The sequence below is a fragment of the Haliotis asinina genome, chromosome 9 (assembly GCF_037392515.1).
Source record: "Haliotis asinina isolate JCU_RB_2024 chromosome 9, JCU_Hal_asi_v2, whole genome shotgun sequence".
NCBI lineage: Eukaryota > Metazoa > Mollusca > Gastropoda > Lepetellida > Haliotidae > Haliotis > Haliotis asinina.
In genome coordinates, this window is record NC_090288.1 from 9,770,380 (window position 1) to 9,787,251 (window position 16,872).

The 16,872-nt window shown below is 42.7% G+C and overlaps 2 protein-coding genes across 3 annotated transcripts; one reads left to right on the forward strand and one right to left on the reverse strand.

The window, feature by feature from the left end:
• Window positions 1-280: 280 nt before the first annotated feature.
• Window positions 281-6,929, reverse strand: LOC137296495 (uncharacterized). The gene is made up of 3 exons (XM_067828283.1): window positions 6,829-6,929; window positions 4,456-5,696; window positions 281-2,165 (listed from the first exon to the last, which is right to left on the reverse strand). Exons 1-3 carry the CDS (start codon window positions 6,881-6,883, stop codon window positions 1,614-1,616), a joined length of 1,848 nt encoding a protein of 615 aa, XP_067684384.1. The 5' UTR covers window positions 6,884-6,929; the 3' UTR covers window positions 281-1,613.
• A 2,889-nt stretch (window positions 6,930-9,818) lies between these two features.
• Window positions 9,819-15,879, forward strand: LOC137296124 (uncharacterized). Of its 2 annotated transcripts, none has more exons than XM_067827821.1 (2): window positions 9,819-9,939; window positions 14,661-15,879. In XM_067827821.1, the coding sequence occupies exons 1-2, from the start codon at window positions 9,927-9,929 to the stop codon at window positions 15,035-15,037; spliced, it is 390 nt and encodes a 129-aa protein (XP_067683922.1). In that variant the 5' UTR covers window positions 9,819-9,926; the 3' UTR covers window positions 15,038-15,879. The 2 variants fall into 2 exon arrangements, with proteins under 2 accessions (XP_067683922.1, XP_067683921.1); XM_067827820.1 differs by lacking the exon at window positions 9,819-9,939 and adding an exon at window positions 12,562-12,878.
• Window positions 15,880-16,872: the final 993 nt, after the last annotated feature.

Consider the following 16,872-nt stretch of genomic DNA (forward strand, 5'->3'; position numbering starts at 1 on the left):
TTTGGAATGACTGAGAATTAGATCACGCCAGTTACAGCTGTAATTCAGCAATGTCTCAGAGGAATACAGCATAAATATGCTTCCGGCGTTTACTCGTGGAGAATCGAGTCCGGTTCTGTCCGTGATATTGCTCTCGTTTATGCCTCGCTCACTTTTTCATCGAGCCGAATAATTTTACAGATACTTTTGGGTAGGAAATCACTTCATATTCTAGTGCATGCTTATTTGAAAATTCAATTCCGCGTATATCTCTCTATCACGATGAAAACAAAACTGCAGGTGAGATGTGGTAAAATTTTATTTGCAATCTGAGATGGATATATTATAACGTGAACCCACAGTGGTGACACTGATAATCTCACATACTGTCAACCATTAGCTTGCCTGGATCAGACTGGACCATTGCTAAAATGACGTACCCTCACGTACATTCGTGCTGATCCCCTAAAATATATATAATCCACTGTGATCATCTAATAATTTTAATGCAGAGATACCCAATATGCGTTAAAAATGGTGTGCCTAACGGTGTGTTGAGGCCATTCGTTGTCAGAAAGTGCGCAGTTACCTCTTCATAAAGAAAACATAGATATATGATATTGTGTTGCAGATCGCGTACAAAACCATTCACCAAAACGATACTCAGTTAACGTTAATAATAAAACAGTAAAGAAGTATTATTTCTACTATCGATCCTCTGGTGATTGCTTCGGAAACATTTTCAGATCAATTATTGCGTCAGCTTGGAAAGAAATGTCAAGATGACCATTTACACTCAATAACTGGCCAGCTGTCGATATGTCTGAATATTTCAAAGGCTTAGCTGTATAACCGACGCGGCATTGGGTACAATGGGTGATGGATAGCTCGTGTTTCCTGGAGCGGTTTAGTCGAGGTCTCTAGATGCTCATGGTGAGGATGGGTTGGACGCGTAGTTTGGTTGTGATTAATTTCATCTTTAACACAATTATCGATTACTCGGAGTAAAATCAGTTGCATATTTGACTGGTGTTGTGAAACTGTCTGCGTTCTTTGGGTTTGAATATAACCCGTCAGAAACGGAAACGGAGGGTAACCGGCGTCAAGTCGGACCAAAGCAGTTTCTAATGGTGTTTGCATTTGTGTACAAAATACAGTAGAAGACGGTTTACGGTGGCATATGGAGGATAAAACATATATTATATATGTGCGGGAATGCGTAGTGCGTAGTTGAGTCAATCTGCATCGTCATATTACTCGTGCAGAAACTGATTGAATGATGTTGGTCACGCCTGGGGTAATCTTGTGGCTAAAGCGTTCGTTCGTCACGCCAAAGACCCGGGTTCGATTCTCCATATGGGCACTACGTGTGAGGTCCATTTCTGATGTGCCTCGTCATGATATTTTGTAAAACACGGCGTAGAGCCACACTAGTTTACTTGGTAGAGTTACCCCAACCCCCACCCAACCCCCACCCCTCCTTAAGAAAATGCCCTGGCTCGAACCACAGACCTGAATGTTCGACATGTTGCGGGAATGTAATCTTCTGACTACAGCAATCCAGGGTGCGGTTGTACACAGTGATATTACCATCTTACGACTGGCGTAGCGAGAAAGGTGCAACGAAACCCTATTCACTGATGATGAGTAATTGTTTGTAACTTGGAGACGACATCAGTGTCTTCCTTGGAGACGAGGTCGGTGTCTTGCATGGAGACGACATTGGTGTCTTCCTTGGAGACGAGGTCGGTGTCTTGCATGGAGACGACATCGGTGTCTTCCTTGGAGACGAGGTCGGTGTCTTGCATGGAGACGACATCGGTGTCTTCCATGGAGACGAGGTCGGTGTCTTCCTCCTGTTTCTTGGGTTTCTGTCTCAGTTTCGATCTCATTCTCTTCTTTGGAAATACATACGTGGAGCCGATAAACATCCCCGTGATGTCAAACATCAGCACGCTGGCTATGAGAACAACGATGAAGAGCACACTGACAGACCCCATACCTTGCGCAGATGGCCGACTGTCTCTCGCACCCTGCTTCTTCCGGATAGACGCAGACAGGCGCAGTCGCTCTACAGTCAGATTCTGTCGGATCCCTTCGGTGAGATTGGCGATAAGCTCAGGGGTTATCGTACGGTTGACAGTATCCTCCTCAAAACACAGCGTGCTGCACGTGCAGGGAGGCGGCTAGAGATGCAAAGAGAGACAGAGCAATAGTATTGCGAATAGATAAGATAGTACTTTATGTGTAATCTTTAAATGGCCAATTTTTCGTATTTTAATAGTGGTCCAGAATTAGCATCTTCAAGTACTTATTGTAAATCATGCTTACTCGTTTTTATGCATTTGCTAACGCGGCAGCCAGCTATATCAGTACAGCCCATGATTATTTCAGCCTGGACCAGACAAAATAGTGAATAATTAGAGTAGTCACTGTACATTTTATGGAGTATAGAGCACTCATTATAAGTCAGGCAAACTGTACCGCAAATGGGTTTGCGCAGCATAGAGAGTATGACAAGTCTTCTTATATGCGACCGAAACGAGCAAAGGTTGGCAGCTTACTTTCCTCGCTTCGGATCGAAAAATATTTTTCATGTTAAAATGAAATATCGCCACCATCTAAGGTACACTTCTTTTCCTCGCTTGGCTGTGCTCTCACTTTTCTTACCCCATGTTTAGTCATTACTCATTACTCATTACTTATGTTTTATTCAACATTTTAAGCGCCACTCGGGTATTCAGATCGTTCTTCGCCTCCATTACCCCTCCCAGCTTCCGGTTGAACGGAGTGACGGAACTAGAATAAGCAGAAATTAGAAAGAAATATCACATTGCCTAATTTTATCATCAACCTGTTGGAGTTAATTTGTCTTATCTGTCGTCGCTATTGGTAGAAGACTGGCCAAACAAGGGACCATCCCAGATCAGGGAGACCACGAATCGCAACCGCACAGGAAGACCGGTATATCCGTATTCTTCATCTACGTAACCGCTTCCTGACGGCAACGTCAACAGCAGCGACAGCGTTAGGTCGTCGCCTCAATCGACAGACCGTGGCTAGACGTCTTCGTTCGTTTGACATCAGGAACTACCGACCCTACAGAGGAAAGTTGCTAACCTTTGCACATCGGCAGCAGAGACAACGTTGGGCACGTCAAGTACGACGTTGGCAGATTCGTGACTGGCGGAGGGCACTCTTCTCGGACGAGAGCAGGTTCAATCTGTTCCAGAACGATGGCAGGAGACGAGTTTACCGCAGAGCGGGTGAAAGAATGGCTCCTTGCTGCATTTAGGAAACTGAACCTTTCGGCGGAGAAAGTGTTGTGATCTGGGGAAGCATAATGAGAGATCAGACCACTAGACTCGTTGTCTTTGATCAGAACCTGACTGGACAACGCTACATTGACCAGGTTTTGAGGCCAGTAGGTCTTCCTATCCTCCGTCAAAAGCAGCGAGACACTCTACTTCAACATGACAACGTCAGGCCCCATGTTGCTCGAGTTGTTCAGGACTTCCTAAATCGCAATAACGTCAACGTTCTGCCTTGGCCTCCACGTTCTCCTGACACGTCTCCGATCGAGCACCTGTGGGACCACCTGGATCGTCGTATCAGGCAGCGTCAAGCACCTCCACAAACCCGTCAACAGCTGATTCAAGCGCTCAGATAGGAGTGGCAGAGAATCCCTAACAACGTCATCAGACGGCTGACGTCATCAATGCGCAGGCGTGTGTTTGCATCCAGGCACAGGGAGGACACACCCATTACTGACATTCACTTAAACCAGTCTGAGAGCTTTTGTGTGATTGAAGTCTGTGTACATTTTACCATGTACATTTCGATTTTCACCCTCTCTTTAACGATTACGTCACATCATCATTAACTGTCGTTGCAACGCCATAAGAGTTTGTAATTTTTGGGTCAATAGATGCCGGTTCATGATACATAAGGTTTCAGTGGCATTGTGCCAATAATGCGCACACGATCAATAGTTTAGCGGGTATCAAGGTTTTTGGGGGACGTGAGTATAGTTTTCGAACCGAAGCGAGGAAAGTACGTTGCTAAACCTTTGCTCGCTTGGCTCGCATGTAAGAAGACTGGTCATTTTCTCTTTGTTGCGCAACCCATTTGCGCTATAGTTTGCCTGTGCCTCGAAGTATAAAGATTGCGACGATGTTATGCCTACATCCACAATAACGTACATTGTTTAGACCGTTTTACAATGCTATGTCTTCATGTAGGATAACCGATGTGGATGTCTTTAAGACCCTTTATTATTCTAAGAAGAGATATCTCGGATAGTGGCGGTATCCAGTTTACGTGTCCACCTAGCAAAACACGATTCTCGGACATATTTGTTTTCGCCACAAACGAGGTCTTTAGTTTAACCTTACTACTATATCAGTCATATCACTGTTGATCCGAACCAGGATTTTAACCAAAGGAAACCTCGTATATACTGTTTTACCAACTTACCCATCTACTGACAGAAAGGGCGATTCCTAGCGGCATGCATACGGTTGCGTTTGTGTTGATACTGACACCGTGCAGGTAGGCAGCAAACTTGACCCCAGGGGCACCTGCAGCGAGGGTATGACTGCCGTTACCCACATGCAACACCCCCAGGGTCATCTCGCGATCGTCGCTCAGTGTCCAGTTGGTCATACCAGGAAGCGGAATCCCGTCCAGAAGAAGTTCGTCTTTGTGGGTGACGTTAATGACGATGGAGACATGGTTGTTGTAGTCACTGTGTGAAAAGAAGGACGTGCTAGAAATATACTGATTCCCTGAGAGTACGAGAGACATGCACTCGTCTTGTCCTTGAGTGACACTGGTGTTCCTCTTGACGATCTTCATCACCATCAGGGGCTGGTTGCTGGTGATTTTAAGAAAGGCATCGGTTGGCAGGGTGGCGGTGGCGAAAGATCCAGGGTAAGGTAGGACAGCCTCATGACTACCGACTGAAACGGTGGTGTTGCCCTCGGAAGTTATAACCTTATAAATGCCATATTTTGACCGTTGGTTCGGTGTTGGGATGGTGTAGAAGGTCCGACCGTAGTGATCAGATGACGGAAGCTGCTCTACAATAGTGTCATAGTGGTCTCCCCTTAATCCAGCACTTCCGGAAAATACTGCGACAGGTTTATCGGACCACACGCGCGTACCGGAAATATCAGACACGCTGCTAACCTTAAAGCTTTCGTGTTTGTCGAGCTGAAAGGTAAATGTCTGATTAAGTGACGTCATTCCTGGTACATGCTCCCAGTTTGTGGTTATGCCCCCTAGGGTGAGGTACACCGTCGTGTTGTCTTCCGTTGCAGCAAAGGCGATGTGACAGTTGCCTGAACAGTCATCTGGCGTTAGAATGAAACAGACTTGACCTAGACTCTCAACAGGTAGGCCAAGGTAAGCTCCATCCGAGTAGGTAAACCTGCTGATTACAGAAACGTCAAGTTGATCCTGTGTCTGAATATGAACAGTGTTCCCTCTGGACGAGCTGCCCTGAAGAACCCCGTCCATTCCATAAGAAAACAAGTGTCCCTGGGACGCACTCACGCTGATGTTCTTAGACAAGGTGAGATCCCACGTGGTTGTCACTGACGCTGACGTCGAGTTTACTGAACGCGTAGTCACAGATATATCGAATGGTTTGATCGCAACGCCGTGACTCCCAAGGGACACAAGGACATATTCTTCCCCACCACTTGTCCAGACGGCTGAAACAGAGTTTCAAGTAGCACATAATCTGACCACACGATTTTCGAAGTATAAATATGAAGAGACATCACTGTGAATATTCAATTGGTTACCAGGCGGTCTTTCGGCCATTTCTGTTTTTCCAGCACAGTGGGCAGACATAGATTTATCTTCTGAACCAAAGGAAAGGGAAACGTTATACAGCAGTGGCTTTCCGTAATATTTCAACAGTAAAGGCCCCTTTCTGTACATATTTAGCTTTTGGTTGTGAACGCTCTAAGTTCAGGGTTGTGACATGCAAAGATCCATCTGACAGGGTGCATCTCATGTACTCGCCATGGTGCTGCTTGAATATTGCTAAAAGCGACTTACTCACTCATTCACGAGGAACAATATAGTCTGTCAATTTCACATCGTGAACAATATGCTTATATTCATTTTGTTGCATGTCATAATCAAGTATCACCTGGTACATGTATTTTCATAATGGAGCACAAGGTTTCGAAACCACAAAATCACAAGAACATTCATTTTCAGCAAGATGACAAATCTGCTTTTCAGTTTCTATTTGAAGCGATATTCCTGTATTTTTTAGTGTCGTTTCAACCACCATAAACCTTTTTGCGGATCAAAGCAACAAAAATGCCTAGTCTAAACTTAACCCCGTGTATGTTATTACTTACACTCTCATAGAACAGAAGCAGGTTCAAAGCGTTTAACTAAGCTCGGTTATAAAAATCTAAACAAGGCTTTACTGTTCACAGACTGTTCACGAAAACATTACAACGTATCGTTAAAGTAAGTGGAAATAATTGACAGCATGTCGTCATGGCTTTTAAAATAATTGTAGGCACAGAGGATATCATGACCACTAGACCTCCAAGTATAAGGGTACAACTGCTGAACAACTGAATGCTTCGTCGTCAAATCTACAGAAAACGTTGTTATTGTGTTCTTATTCATGTCCATCTATTTACAAAAGAACATTATTCGGACTATTGTAATAATGTAAAGTGAAAAACAATCATCTAATAAAACATACATCCACCTTAAAACAAGGAGCAAATAATTTGCCTAGTAGTAAAGAAAATATTTGTTAGTGTATACACATCGTATATCACGTTTAATGCAGAGTTAGTGATAATTACTTACGGCCATTGGCTCCTAGTATAACCCCTATTGCAATCACCGTCTGGCACAGCTCCATGCTACTTCTTCACGACTAGCTCTGATGCTTCTTAAATGTTAATGGCACTTGTGTCTCATTAGTTACATTGGGCAATTTCGAAAGTCAACTAAACAGTGCGTCCTAAGTAATTCATATTACGATGTATTTAAGACAGGTGCAGCCGTGCGTAAAACTAATATCTTACTAGTTAAAGAATATCGATACGCAAACCAGTCTAGGCAGTGTTCTTCGAAACTGTATATTCAAACTTATTGATTTTTGGTACTTATCGTTCCTTATTCGAAAACAGTCCAGTGATTCTTGTTAAAGAGCTTATCGAATAATTCCTCAGGGAAAATCAGTTTAATTTGATATGCATATTGGTTTAATTAGTTCCTTACTATTGCACGCCTCTGCAAACCCAGCGCCAATACCGTGTTAAATATATATTGAGGCTCCTGTCAAGTCTTATAATACACGCATGGGCATTAGTTAAGCACCACATGAATTTAAGTGAAAATTATAATTGTGTGGGCGATCATACCCCAGCATACTGGAATAAACATGTAAAGCACGTTCTTCACACAATATATCAAAAGCCATGGGTTGAAAAGGTGTCAAACATATTGGGGCATATATTTCATAATTGAAGTATGTAAGTATGTGCACTACATATTTCTGAACTGATTTAAATAATGTCAGCACTAAACATTATCCTTCCTGGACATGACAACACGCAGACCTTCACAAACTACACGATAGCAAGTTGATGCATGGTTGTCGCAACATCGTTCATAACATTAATCATTAATTTTAAATGCCATCCTAAATCACCTGCCAAAGTATCCGGTGATGTGCCAGCATTCACGTAGGTTGATCATCTTCCTCTTTGTGTATCAATAACTCCCTTGTGTGTATCAATAACTCAAGTGTGGTTTTCGTTTTGAACGGCATATCGAGTTGATGTTTTACCTGGGCGTCTCTCGCTTCACGCTAGTCTGCCGTACAGACCCCGAAGTATAAATATCCAAGAAAGCCCACGCAAGTATAGAAAGTGTGGCAAGTCTATATTTCCATAGCTTCTGAAAATGAAGAAAGTCTCAGGGCTCCATTTCATTATATTATTTTTTCACTATGAACGTTTTTTTCAGTAAAGTATGTTCATTTCAGAGACTAGCTGTTAGTCAAGCTTCACGCTTTCTCAGCACAAAGCGTGATGTGATTATTTACCATTCCGTTCTAGTTGAGATTAAAGCTCCATAGTGGCAAATACATTGTGAATCTCACCCAAGTGTCTACTGATATCAAATATCAACACGAGTTGATAAAGTAACAAATATCCGGGGATTGCCGAGGATATGTTTGCCCTTATCAACGAGTGTGAGACACAGTAACGTACACAATGGCTCATCTCGCTCATAACGCTCCGACCGCATGCCAAAAAGTCAACCCTCTTTTCTTCGAAAACTGCATTCATAGATCGAATAGATCAATTTTCAAATACTTACTATGCTTTGCTTATTCTATACTCTTCAGTCTAGACTTAGATTATCGCCTAAAAATTGACAGTTATTCAATGTACGTAACGTCTGCTTCCCTTCAATGAGTCTGTAAATAACGCGCTAGGAACTCCTGCAACGGAAGGGAGCTCTGATTGGTCGTGTTCGAAACTGCGATACACCACGTGACTATGCTAGTGAACACCTGCACCGTGTTTGACATTTGTTTATGTAAGTATTCCTCAACGATAAAGACAAAATATAAAGCATGTATTAAAGTTCTACAAGTAATTAACTTCCTCTGCGTAGGCCGACATGACACTGGCTAAACCAACGAAACTTGGTGTTTTGCTACAGGTTTTAGGCGAGACTGTATACTTTATACATGTGACAGAAAAACTGCAGTAATTTCATTTCACACAGTACACATGGCCACATTCAACCAATGGGTTATTTCACCATCAGTTTAATACTGTTAAACCATATGAACTACGCTTAATGTTTATTATATTTTTCTGAATTTGGTTTTGAAATTAATACAATCCAAGTTGACAAAAATATTGTTGAAACCTGTTGCATCTGTGACTATAGAAGACGTTTGATTGAAACGATCAGTTGTGTGACCGACTGAAATATTCCAGTAATCATGATATTGTTTAATGCCGCCTTTAGTATTTGTCCAGCAATATCCTGACGAGAGTCAGGAGAACATGCTTTACAAATACCCCCAGTGTTGTGATTCTAACCGGAGAGGTAGCAGCGTTTCAACTACATGTACGTACATGACATCGTAATGCTGCAACCTATCAGAATACGTTAACATCTCGAGTTAACTCCCTTTGACCATATAAACGCTCAAACGCTCAAAATAAGGAGGAAATACACTTCGTATGTATTAACACAGCAACACTATTTTTGAATTTCGTCATCCAAATCTTCTCGAGCTGCTATTTCTCCTTGAAATATGCCCGGTGGGTTTTCTTTCAATTCGATCGTATGGATGTAAATAAAATTCGACAAATTACGGTAATGAGATCCGACGAAGTCTGGCTATTCTTAAAATCATACTCTAAATAGTTATAAATTAGGAATGTATAAATTGAAAGATTGAGTTAATATAGAATATTAATTATGACAGCTTCAGCACTAAGCAGCATGAATCATCTGACAAAAACTCGTTATTATTGTTAACTATTTTTATTGCCAGTAATATTTATCATTTTCATATAAATTAATATAGCCATGTGTTTTTATCCTGTATAAATACGTTTGTTATTGTTAACAAATAATCAATAGATATAGTTTCGAGAACATTTATCAATGGGAGGTGGGGTGGTGTGTGTGGGTGGTGGTGGTATGCAGAGCAGGTATTATAACGTTGAATAAAAGCTGCACACGACAGATCCTTACGCGTGGATTAAGTGCGCGACACAATAACAGCGAGCAGCCGTAACCCTTGAACCCCGTAACTATGTACACGTTGCTAAGCACCGAGGTCAGCTGCACGAGAATTAACGCGAGCCCGGAGGTGTTTACGACAAAATTGGTAACGAAAGATCATTGTCCTTCGACCACACGACACAATGGCAGAGGAAGGTGGGTTTATAATGTAGAAATATGACATCGGAACGTCCAAACATATTTACACCCAAGGATAGAGAATTTATTTTTGCAAGGTATTTTATACAGGTAGGCCTAACAGAAAAAAAATCGCTGCTGACGTGCATGGAAACGCTACTGGTCTCTTGTGATATACGAGTGAAATACGTGTTGTCAACGTTGAAGTGTTGAAGACTTGATTTGTCAAGTTACCGGGCTAGGCCATATTGTTCTACTCCACTGGGATCTCGCTGTCAATTAGTTCACGGCAGCCCTATGTGATAATCGATTGCACTCTCATATCGATCCGGGTTTCCTCGATATGTGCGTGGACATTTCGAAGACGGGTTACAATGGTGTGTGTGCATATCGCTTGAGCTTGAAACGTAAACAGTTGTGTGTGAATACATGTAGATGGTATTAGTCGAAAATATCAAGGCATGTGTGTGTGTGTGTGTGTGTGTGTGTGTGTGTGTGTGTGTGTGTGTGTGTGTAGACAGACAGACAGACAGGTAGATAGATAGATAGATAGATAGATAGATAGATGGATGGATGGATGGATCCGTCAATTTCGGATTGTTTTTCTGTTTATTCGTTATGCTCATATAGATAGATTGCCATGATTCAGTAACCCAACAGTATGATGAACGCTGTGTATTCATTTGAAGAAATAGGCTATGAATATTCATGGTTTGTTTTGAACTGAAATTGAATGCCCTCGAACAGACTATGGGCTACAGACAATAACTATTCCTTTATTCAGGTGGTTGTTTGTTTCTATTGTTGAAATTGTGTCTTAACACAGAACTGACCAGTGTTATCTTCACCGTCAAAGGGATAAGGACAGGATCGAGTGGACTGATGGTTTCACTCTTTTCATATCAGATGAATTCACACTAGTTGTAACTGCGGTTCGGTGTCCCCAACAACCGGTTGTTTTGATAAATAAAGAGGTCAGGTCGGTGGCGCAGTAAATTGGTGTCATGCCATGTCATGCCATGTCTTCCCCGATGCTGATGATGTCAGTCAGCAGATTATCTGGTTTGATATTTTACAGACCCTTGCTAAAGAAACGGTCTAGATAACTCTTGATCAGCAGTCTTATATTAAATGGCCCCTTTACTGCAATAGGTCTAAACCTAAATACGAGTTAAAGGTTTGATTTTTAATGAGACTGTAGACCTTCCCTATGTTCATGAAACTTAATTAAAATCAGAGTGCTGATAAGCCATTAACCACAATTAGGGTGAAAATGAGATTCGAACTGACAACCCACAGATTCCGGAAACCATATTTAATCAATCTGCAAAGAGTTGCGAGATGCGAGTGGGTGAATATGGTTCTACTATTAGCAATACCCCAGCAATATCAAGGAGGAAAACGGTTGCCCATGTGAGGTATCGAACTCTGCGACGTAATTGGTGATCGCTTTGGCCACTGTGCACGGTTATTTCAAAATTTACACTGTCACTTGATATCAAAACATACTTTTCTTAAGAAAATAATTTAAGTGAGCATATCGTGATGTGCATCGAATCTTATCGTATCGTTCCAAGATATAGCGATACGCATCGTTACTAATAATTATTATTGTACCCCATGTATGGGGGTGGGTGGGGTGGGGGTGATGCTGTTCCTAACATCAATCACTGGGTGGTCTAACCCAGTCTAGGTTATACAGGCCACTGTTCTGGAGCATTGTAAAGTACGGCGTTAAAACGTGTCTAAGTGATAGACGCCCATATCCTGCACAACAGGCTTTGTTAGCTAAAATAATTGTTTCTTCGGGGCAGCCATGCCAAAAATATTTGAAAACATGGTACTTGTTTGGGGGGTTTCTTTCTATTGTTCGGCATTAATGGAATAAAACAAAGGTTTGCCTGTTTGGAGCCGGTGCCACGTGTCTTTGAGGGTATCAACAACATGGTGTTTCAACCCTCCTGCACAATAAAACAGGAATTAGCCCACACTAGTAAAGTCAGCCTTACACACACAAGTGCAATAATCTTGAACGTATCGCCTATCCCTCTGTAGTAGAATCTCTGGCGTCCCAGGTTACTGGTGCACTGTTTGACATATGCTCCATGGTAAAACTAACGGATCAACAAGAAACTAATGACAATTACATGTATTTGGGATGAAGTTCATGTGATCGGAAATAACCATAGATGCAGTCAGCTCGATCACCCCACCATGATTGTGGACTCTATTACCAGGCGTCCTTCCCACCTGTAATCAAGCCTTCGCTCGCTTACCTGGCCCGAAACGCGACCCTCTCTACCTGACTAAAAGCGTCAAGAGATACCCAAACACAACAATAGATCTGTATGTGTGGAGCTGGGCACATGACACTGTGATTTACAAACACGTTATGTATCGTTGTCACCCAATCGGCGAAGCACTGATTTATTTACCTTGCATTTTTACCTTGTAATAACCGATAACAAAAGCGCCGATTATATCCACTCAACCTTTAGAACGCTGCCCACAAGTCAATAGAGTTTATGGCTGAGAGGCCAATTAATCAACAACTGGCAGCAATAATGCTGATAATTGCACTTCTCTGCTTTTATGTGCGTGGTGAGATTATGGCAGAGGTAATAAAGACTGGACGAGTCCATTGTGGCAGGTCAACCAGTAATTATTTGTGATTCCGCGTTCGACTTTCAATAAGCTCTTAAACAAAACGTGTGGCACTTTAGTTGAAGAAGGTGGTCGAGACTGTTTCGATATTCAGTAAGGAGTACTTATAAGCTTTCCCTCTGCATTAAGAGGACAGACGTGTTGGGACTTTTGGATTTTTAATAAGGCGCCGCTGTTTGAACAGTGTTGTGTTTGGGGCAGACACGGTCTTGGAGTTCATTTTTGCGTTTGGATCAACGTTTACTCGGATACAATGGAAGCAAGGACCAAACCTGGGAAGCGTTCAGTAAGATGTAAGGTGTTTTCTTGATTTTTGTGTAAAACTGTAGGTGACGTGAAACCAGCACTGTGAGTTATGTAAAGCTAGACCTCATGGCTCCAGGTGACGTGAAACCAGTACTATAGGTGACGCAAAGCTAGATCTCAGGGCTCCAGGTGACGTGAAACCAGCACTATCAGTAACGTAAAGCTAAACCATTGGACTTCAGGTGACGTGAAACCAGAACTATAGGTGACGTAAAGCTAGACCTCATGGCTCCAGGTGACGTGAAACCAGCACGATAGGTGACGTAAAGCTAGACCAATGGACTCCAGGTGGCATGAAACCAGCACTATAGGTGACGTGACAAGTGACACATAGGTGACCTGAATGCCCAAGTGTCGGCGTAGAAGACTGCATGTACTCTGCCTCATGTACTTCCTTAAATACAAAGCTTAAAGTCTACTTTCGATTTTTACGTCGCACTCAGAAATATACCAGCTACTTTCAGATTTCTCTCAGCTACCGATTCTGCTCCAGAGAGATCGGTGATTGGCATGAGTGATGTCCTGTCCCACTGGTTACCATGATAAACCACCGGGTCACCCACTGTTACTCTCTCACCTCGAAGGGCAAACCTAGGTTACTTAGAGCATACTCTAGCCGGAAATAAGCAGCGATTAAATCGCAAGACGTCACAATGGCGCATGGATTCATCAAATGTGCAATCAATACACGATACGATCACTGCAAGTCGCGGGAGTAGCGTAGTAATTGGACTTTGTGATCTTGTGTAAATGAGTGAATGAGTGAGTTTAGTTTTACGCCGCATTCTACAATATTCCAGCTATATGGGGGCAGTCTGTAAATAGTCGAGTCTGGACCAGACAGTCCAGTAAGCGACAGCATGAGCATCGATCTTTGCAAATGGGAACCGATGACATGTCAGCCACGTCAGCGAACCTGACCACCCGATCCCTTTAGTCGCCTCTTACCACAAGCATAGTCGCCTTTTATGGCAAGCATGGGTTGCTGAAGGCCTATTCTACCTCGAACCTTCATGGGTCTGATGTAAATGAGGTGTATCAAGATACTCTGATTTGCTGGTAGCATTGACACCCGAACTGTTAAAGCCATAATGCATTATTTGTACATTATCTATTAGATATTCTCCGCCGACTCACCAGAAACATATGATTATGGTTTCAAATCCCGATTCTGGTTCAAAGTTTCGTCGGCACAATACCCGTGCGTTTTTTTTTTCACCAAATCGGGAAATGTCTAAGACATTCCACGCTTATCAAACACGTCACATTACAGCTGCAATACTGTTCAAAGCCATGTTAAGCCAAACTTTTCTCCCATGCACTCGGAGGGGTAATGGGTCGCCTAACCACAAATTGCTGTGTAGAGCTGCCTAAATATTGGGCATGAAAGGGCACCTGTTGTTGTGCGTTCTAATCCTTGCTCTTCAGGGGTTTTTTTGTTACTCAACCCCTGTACGTTTCACCAAATGAAAGTCTGAACTGAACCTCACTTTCCCCGCCGTATGAAATATCTGGAGTTTAGTTGAAAGCATTGTTAAACTTACTGCGTTCACTTATCCTCTCACAAACGGTGGGGCGATGTGGCAACCCAGTGGTTTCAGCATTAGCTTGTCACGCCGAAGACCCTGATCGATTCTCCACGTGGGTACAATGTGGGAAGCTCATTTCTGGTGTCCCCCATCGTAATATTGCTAGAAGCGGCGTAAAAAATTACTCACTCACAAACTGAATCGCATTAACTCATAAAGTATTTCTTCTCCATGTTTCAGTCAATACAACCCCGCCTAAGAAGGACGTTGAGGTTCTCACCGACTCAAGTCTGGTGACGTTGGCCCGCCATATTGGACAGGAGAACCTCAACGGCATCGTTCTGGCTATGATGCTCAACATCCCCACAACAACCATCGTCAACTGCATCTACGCCATCACCGACGACGGCGTATCCGAAGAGAACGAGAAGCTTCGCATATCTGTTGCGGAGAAATGTCTTCTGTTATGGAAGGAGCTGACGGCAGACGTGAAGACGAGGGACCGGGTGAAGTACATGGAACGAGCACTGCGTGACATGGGAAAGAATGACATTGCCGATGTGTTTGTTGACAGACATGCCAACAACCAGGAAATCACACAAGATGCTTTCCTTTAGAAAACCGAATCAGCTGTATTGACTTCCGGAAACATCATCCTCGATTACCAAATGATTTTTCATTTGTTCATCACGAAGTCATAAATTGGAATGAAGATGATCTCTCAAAAGTCATAAGACTGGTTTCGTGCCCATCAGCGAGAGAATTTAGGCTCCAATATGATTATATGGTGGAGACGTCGCTTCCCAAGCAACGCTCTGGACGTGAATGACGTTCGTCACCTATCGCGCTCTCCGTAACTAGTAAAATGGGATATACACACGTATTTCACTCGAAAATCAGGGACGAGAGTGAGTCGTGGTATTCACAGGCCCGAGACTTGTCTTGCTTTTCTTAAATGACAATGGATTGTGATCATATACGTAAATGTCGAGTATATATTTATTACTTCCCTTTGTTATTCCCAGCCATGCCTTTGTCTTACAACCAGTGTCATGTATGTAATCCTCTCTATTAACGTCCGTGGACGTGTCAGCTCAAGTCATGAAGTTCGATCACAAGGGATCAGCATTTGGCAGCAATGAATATATTGTGAACTGAATATAATGCTAAAGTGTTGAATTTCTTCGCAACCTGCATTCCAAAACAGAATAGGACATACAAGATGTGTCGAATGAGCTTTACACAAGTGATGCTAGCATTTGATTGGTTACTATGATACAAGGAAGTCAAGTGCATATTTCCTGCCAAAATGATCATGCCATTGTTATTGGATATTAATTATTCATAGATGTTCATTACTGACATTAATACATTTTAACACTCTCTAAGGATTACTACATGTGTATATATGTGCCTTTGTAGAAGTTGATATTAAATGTATATGGATATTTTGTAAAAATATTAATTCTTCTTTGACACTTTGGTTGGTTGGTGTTCAGCAATGGTCCTGTAGGAGCTCCTAAAAGGCGCACCTCATCTCAGCACATTTCGGCGCCTTTATCCTCAGCAATGCACACTTTTACTTACGTACATATACAAACATGAGTGAGTGCATTTGCTAAGGTTCAAGGAAAGTATGATTGTTCCTAAAAAGAATTAGCTGCAATACAAATATTGTCACGTCACAGCTGAGATCAACCAATAAACGTCTATTGTCATGTCGTCATTCAGGACCGCCTCTTAACATGTAAGCATGAATCAGTCGGACGAAGTGAGGAAACGTTCTTCATATCAAAACTGAGTTTCTTTCGTTTTTTTTTGTTTTTTTTTTTTTTTTGAAGCTACAGATCATAAAATGTTTCGATGTATGTGAACATGCCTGTGCCAGCAATTGTGTAGACCTCCGTGGATTCGCTTCAGCCTGGTTCCCTGGGTCTGGTGCGACTGCGTTAACGCTCTGTGTTGGAGCGTTAGCGCAGACGCAACAGACCCAGGGAACCAGGTTGTATAGAGCTTCTGCCCGGAGAGCGAAAACCACGACTTACCCTGTCTTGCTCTGGACGTTCGGATTCAGTACAGGCTGTCAGAGTCAGGGTATCTCAAGTAGCTGGCACTGTAAAACCGAGTCTTAATCCGGGTGGCTGGGTTATTGTTTCACTCAGGATTATCTCGCTACATGGCGTCGGTCCGTAAATGAACAAGTGTAGAGCAGACCATAGGGGCTTTACTGTAGTACCAATACCCTGCCAGTGACAGTATATACCTTGATGGCAGTTTTCAGCCCCTGTGGAGCAGATAATTCAGTGATCAAAAGTATTAGCAATTGGACAAGGAGAGCTGACCATCCGACCCTGTTAGTTGCCTTCAACGACAGGGAAGCGTTGCTGAAGACTTGTCCTTACCCGGATTTTCACGGGTGTGTTAATCGGGCTAGTACAACACACACACCAGG

What these genes read in the sequence shown, in the direction of transcription:
- LOC137296495 (XM_067828283.1), bottom strand. Translation starts at nt 6,883, where the DNA reads ATGGAGCTGTGCCAGACGGTGATTGCAATAGGGGTTATACTAGGAGCC. An exon ending in TATACTAGGAGCCAATGGCC is followed by an intron (nt 5,697 to 6,828) that starts GTAAGTAATTAT and finishes ACTCTGTTTCAG; the next exon opens with CCGTCTGGACAAGTGGTGGG. An exon ending in CCCTTTCTGTCAGTAGATGG is followed by an intron (nt 2,166 to 4,455) that starts GTAAGTTGGTAA and finishes TTGCATCTCTAG; the next exon opens with CCGCCTCCCTGCACGTGCAG.
- LOC137296124 (XM_067827820.1), top strand. Translation starts at nt 12,839, where the DNA reads ATGGAAGCAAGGACCAAACCTGGGAAGCGTTCAGTAAGAT. An exon ending in TGGGAAGCGTTCAGTAAGAT is followed by an intron (nt 12,879 to 14,660) that starts GTAAGGTGTTTT and finishes TCCATGTTTCAG; the next exon opens with TCAATACAACCCCGCCTAAG.